The sequence below is a fragment of the Petaurus breviceps genome, unplaced genomic scaffold (assembly GCF_028583685.1).
Source record: "Petaurus breviceps papuanus isolate PSGF00001 unplaced genomic scaffold, PetGlider_PUasm1.0 90865, whole genome shotgun sequence".
Classification (NCBI taxonomy): domain Eukaryota; kingdom Metazoa; phylum Chordata; class Mammalia; order Diprotodontia; family Petauridae; genus Petaurus; species Petaurus breviceps.
In genome coordinates this window covers 229,619-235,618 of record NW_027187367.1, presented here as the reverse complement: position 1 = coordinate 235,618, position 6,000 = coordinate 229,619, and the positions used below count along the sequence as shown (strand labels likewise).

The 6,000-nt window shown below is 38.9% G+C and overlaps 1 protein-coding gene across 2 annotated transcripts in view; it reads left to right on the top strand.

Annotated features, from left to right (window-relative positions):
- Nucleotides 1-6,000, top strand: part of USP43 (ubiquitin specific peptidase 43) — a 117,019-nt gene that overhangs the window by 19,183 nt on the left and 91,836 nt on the right. For both annotated transcript variants that reach the window (XM_069073084.1, XM_069073082.1), the window contains exon 2: nucleotides 2,937-3,068. In XM_069073084.1, coding sequence (XP_068929185.1) covers nucleotides 2,937-3,068 — 132 coding nt within the window. The remainder of the gene's footprint in view (nucleotides 1-2,936; nucleotides 3,069-6,000) is intronic.

The following is a 6,000-nucleotide window of genomic DNA, read 5'->3' as shown; positions in this document are numbered from 1 at the left end:
CCTTCCTTCCTTCCTTCCTTCCTTCCTTCCTTCCTTCCTTCCTTCCTGTCTTTCTCAAAGACAAAACTCAAACCCATTTCACTCTGAAGTTTATCGATTACTCATGGACTAGACTACGATAGGACCCTGCCCAGTCTCCACTTAATGGCTATATTTTGGTCCCTCCTGACTTAGAGTGAATGTCAATGGTAACTGTTTCTCTTTGGAACAGCCACCCTGAGGGTCTTTACCTCCCATCTTGATTTTTTTCTTTTTTTTTTCTAATTAAAGGAACCAGCCGTTCACTCACTTCTTAAAGAGGCCTGTTCACTGAATGGGCATTACTTCACTCAAAGTGAGAACCTGAAAAGGCCTTCACCTAAAAGGGCCAGTGTCTCCCATTGTATCCTGGGCCATCTCCAGTCAGCCTGATGAATATCTGACTGCTGGACCCAGATGACTTTTGGAGGACATAGTGAGACTGGTGACCTTGCACAGCCCTCCCTCACTCAAATCAAAGTCAACTGAAAGTCATGTCATCATTTCCCTGATGTCATGGTCCTCTTCGAAAACAAAGACAAACACAACAGCAGCTGTGCAAAAAGTTCTGGGAGGTCTCAATCTCATCTGTTTCTTCAGGGTACAGAATGCTGAGGTCCTTGAGGCCATCAGGGATTGTATTGTTCAGAGACTGCAAACTTTCAGTGTTCCTAGGGCATGAAGACTGATCTGGGGAGCACTTAGATCCTCTGATCCCCAGCAGGGGTGAGGAGGAGCAAAGAGAAGAGATGGGGAAGGTGACTGTATCAGTCTGAGCCTGTGAGAACATAGGCTTCCCAGCTCTGCCCTTTCCTTGCTCTGGCTCCTCTGCCTGCACCTTCCCTTGTACCCCCTTAGTGGTTGCAGGATTCTGGTGTCATCTTTTGCAAACCTAGTCTGGTTAAAGGTGCTTACTGATTTCTTATTCAGTATTTGTTTTGGCACTGTTGTTTTATCTTTTCTTTAGCACATGAGCATTTTCTTTGCTTCTCATGCCTGGAATGCTCTATCCCCGTCTCTACCTACTGGCTCCCATGTCTTCCTTTAAGTCTCAACAAATATTCCATCTTCTACAGGAAGCCATTCTCAACCCCTCTTAATTCTAGTCCCTTTACTCTATTAATTATTTCCTCTCTATCCTATATATAGCTTGTTTGTATAAATTTGTTTGCATGTTTCCTTGGTTAGATTGTGAGATCCTTTGAGGACAGGGTTTGTCTTTTGCCTCAGTTTGTATTGCCAGCACTTAGCACAGTGCTTAACACACAGTACTTCATAAATGCTTATTGATTGATTGGAAATAGGTATTTAATAAATGTTGATTGATGTGTGAAACTGAGATGTTCTGATAACAAAGAATAGCTAATAGCCCATGTCTTCCACTATATTAACATCCTCATGCTGTCAGGAAAAAGTGAGACAGGTCTCTAGCACTTAGGGTGGATCTGCTTTGGTGAACTCATAGGAGGATATGGAAATAAATTACTACACAGGAGGAACATGGGTCAAAATTGGTGTCACTGGTGGAAGTATTCACATTGATAAGATGACAGATCCATTGGAGTACTTGAGAGTGTAACAGAAGGAAAAATGACATAATTTAGGTAATTGAGGCTGTGTTTTGAATCCATTCCACAAACTATAGGGTTCTTGCCTAAGATTCTTTTACTGCTTGTGAAGGGCATGCTGCAGTTAATTCTCCTTAGAGCCATTCACTCACACTTATGCTCAGATTCATGGTCCAAGGAGACAGGAAGTATTTTGGTAATTTGTTCAACCTTCTCAAAATATCCTACCTTCCAAAGGATGGATTAGTGTGAGGTGATGAGCAGGAAAATGTGAAAGGTGCACAGAAATCAAAGAGCTTTAGTATTTTATGGATTTAAACTGTCATTAAATTAGTTCCAGTTCTTTGAAAGAAAGATCAGGATAGGTTAGAACTGGGCAAATGTTAGAGGTCATCTAGTCTACATCCCTCATTTTACAAATGATCAAATTGAGATTCAGACAGGTTATTAAATCACTTGCCCAAGGTTACACAGGTCATATGTAGTAGTACAACTGGGAATTGAAACCAGGTTGTTTAATTGCATTGAAATGATTACCAGATTTAAATACTGACAATTGTAAGGCTTTTCTTGTTTGTTGCTCATGCACTAAAAATCACTTCAGGGTTTCCACTTGATTCTGAGATGTTTTTTTTCATTGTTGCAATATGTTTGAAAGGTTGTCAGAAATGAGTGAATGCTTATCTAATCCCTTAACAATCTTAATGGAAAGATTCTGAGATGGTATAAAGAATTCCCTTTGGAGTTGTGAAAGAACAGTATCAGTTCCTTAGTTGGATATATTATTACTTACAATATTTTAGTCATCTTGAAGAAAGTATCTCTGATCAATGAAATAATAAACCATGTTTCCAGAGTCTTGTTAATGAAACATGTTTACCAACTTCTGGACAGCAGAGGCAATGGACTAAAGATGAAGAATGAGAAAAACATTTTTGAAAATGTCATAAATGGTAAGAAATACAATAGATACAAATGCAATAAGATGATCATGATAAATGTAATATGTAACTAAAAACTGTTCATAATATAAGTTCATGTTTTCATATGCAAATTTTTAAGCATTAATTGATTTTCAGGGATTATCACATCTATTGTTTGTTTTTTTTTTTAACTATTGTGGCTTTTAAATAGATAGGAGCAGCAGTATTATATTGAGCCATTGGCTTAGCCTAGATACTGGGGGAAAAAATGATTCCTTCTTTCACTTAATCCTTGCTGCCTTCCCAGACACGATGATATTTTTTATTTGTTTTTGGTTTTTTAGAGATAATGAATAGCCTCTTGGCTATGCTCAGTTCTTTACATACTTTGGTACTAGTGGATGATTTTGGTCCTCTTTTTCTTTAGAACACAGTTTCTAAGTATGGCTCTCAGTTCCAAGGTAATTCACAACATGATGCCTTGGAATTTCTCCTCTGGCTTTTGGATCGTGTGCACGAGGACTTGAACAGTTCATCTCCTGGGCAGACATCTGAAAAGGTGAGCCACTACAATTAAGCAAAACTTGTGTATTATGGAATTTTTTTTAACTGTCCTTTGGGCATCAATAACATAGAGACCATGCGCCAACAATGTGTTAGCAGCTTTTGATTAACTGAGTTATTGGAAGAGGGTGGTGACTTGGATAAACTAAAATGTTGAGTACTCTAAAATTTATTTTTTACTTCGGCAGGTATTTTCATTATTGCAGTTGGCAGAGTTTGCACTGGGAATTTGTAATGCTTCCTAAATAATAATGAATCACATTTTAAAGGTCTGAAGAAGCTCAGGCTTTATTCATATTATTGAGTTTGGGAACTTCACAGACTAGAATTTTTATACCTATTTGTAGATAACAGTGAAATATAGGGCAAGAAACTATCCTTGAATTTATGCTTCCAGTCATCCTCTCCTAGCCACTTAATTCAGTCCACTTCTTACTATAGATAGGATGGATAAATAGATAGAGCATTTACTAAGTATTATGTGCCAAGAACTGTGTTAAGTGTAGGGATACAAATATAAGTAAAAAAAAAAAAAAAGGCAATCCCCACCCTGAAGGAGCTTACAGTTTAAAGGAGAAAGGACACCACATAACAAGGAGCAGGAAGGGCAGAGGAAGTTGAGGGGAGGAGTACTTGGAAGGGTGTAGGGGGAGGGTGGAAATGTTCAAAGAGCAGAGTTGAGCCTAGAGAGAAATGGATATGGATGACCTGGACTCTTTGAACTTACCAGTTAGAAGAGGAACCAGGGGAGGAGGCATTTTCAAGGGTGAGAAGGCTGTTTTGTGTGGAGATAGGAAAGTTCTGCTAGTCATAAGACATTATAATAGTGTAAGTCTGTAAAGATAGAATGTACTTCTTGCCCTGCAGAAGCCTTTGTTTTACTGGATGGGTGCAACATAGTCACAGTTAAGTAAATACAATATAATTTCAAGAAAGGAGAGTGTACTAATTACTAGGGGTATCAGGAAAGACTTTTCTGTAAGAGGTAGCACCTGGCCTGCCTTAAAGGAAGTAAATGAGGAGAGACTATATCCCACAGCGTGGGAGACAGCCAGTGCAAAGGTATTGTGTTAGAGATATGTGGAGAGAACTTAATGGGAGTAGGAAAAAATATAGTTAAAGCTAGAACAAACAGGGCCCAGAAATAATGATACTAATAGCTAGCATTTACTTAGTACTTTAAGGTTTGCAGAACATTTTACAAATGTGATCTCATTTTACTCTTACAACTTTGGGAGGTAAGATTATGTTACGAAGAAACTGAGGCAAACAGGTTAAGTCACTTGATCAGGGTCACACAGCTAGTAAGTATCTGAGGCCAGATTTGTACTCAGGCCAGCCTTATTCCAGGTCCAAGGTTCCATCCATTCTACCACCTTGATGGCATTGAAGTGAATATGGGGAAGAGAAGAATTAGATTACATTTTGGAAATTGTACAGTGCTTTTTAAGTAAGCTACTCCATGACCACAAAAACATCTTTTTGATGCCAGTGTTTTTTTCAGTGCTTCTATATATTTGTGAGTCTTAGACGTTGTCAACAAAGATTTATTAAGCATGTATTGTGTGTCAGGTACTGTACTAAGCACTAGGGATACAAACAAAGGCAGTCTCTGATCCCAAGGAGTTCAGTCTAATGGTAGAGACAACATACAAGCAACTATGTTCAAATAAGATAGACAGGCTAAGATGGAGTTAATATATTCTTAGAGGGAAGGCACTCAGATGAGGGAGGACTGGGAAGGGCTTTTTAAAGAAGATGGGACTTAGGGATAGCTAGGTGGCATAGTGGATAGAACACTGGTCCTGGAGTCAGGAGGGCCTGAGTTAAATATGACCTTACTAGCTGTGCAGCCCTGGGCAAGTCACTTAACCCTGATTGCCTCCGAAAGAAGAAGAAAGTGGGACTTTAGTTGGGACTTGAAGGAAGCCAGGAAATCCTGTAGGTGGTGATAAGGAAGGAGACCATGTCTAGAATGCCCTCCTTCCTTATCACCGCCTCAAGTCATATAAGGATCTGGGTCTCAGGCTTGAATTGCAGTCCAAGGGCAAGAAGGAGGACTGGCACACCAGAGCTAGCAGTGGTAGGGGAGTGGGGACCTTGGTTACAGTTCTAGGGTGGGAAAGAGTGCTTATAGTCACTCACATACTGGGGCATTGGACAAGAGAGCAGTGACCACACCTCTCCTTACCACATTTTAAGAGCCAAAAAATAATCCCCTTTCCCATCCCCTTCCCCCCTGAACCAGCTCTGAGAGCAGTAGCAAAAAAACCAAAATAAAACTGAAGCTTGGGAGAGTGACCCCTCTACCTAGGGAGCAGAGCCTGACTTTAAAATAGAGTTAAAAGTCAAGAAAAAGGCTGGGAAAATGAGCACACAATAAAAACAACTCTAAAAGGCTCATGATGGAAAATGCTATCCACATCCAGAGAGAGAATTACAGAGTCTCAATGCAGATCAAAGCATACTATTTGCTCTCTCTTTTTTGTTTTGTTTTGTGTCTCCTTTTTTGTGGTTCATTCCATTGGTTACAATTCTTCTTTACAATATGACTAATATGAAAATGTTTAATATGAATGTGAATGTAGAGCCTATATCAGATTGCATGCTGGGGAGAGGGAAGTGAGAGGGAGAAAATTTAAAACTCAAAAGCTTGTGGAACTGAATATTTTAAAACTAAAGATAAATAAATTAATTTTTAAAAAAGAAACAAAATAAACAAAGAAAACAAAACATTTAAAAAAGAACCATAGAAAGTTACTATGGAAATAGTAGGGAAGAACAAAACCCACACTCAGAAGAAGACAACAAAGTCAAAATTGAGCACATCTAAAACCTTAGAGAAAAAATGTGAATTTATCTTAGGCCAAAAAAGAATTCTGATAAGAGCTCAAGAAGAATTTTTTTTTCTTTTTTGGAGGGGGAAG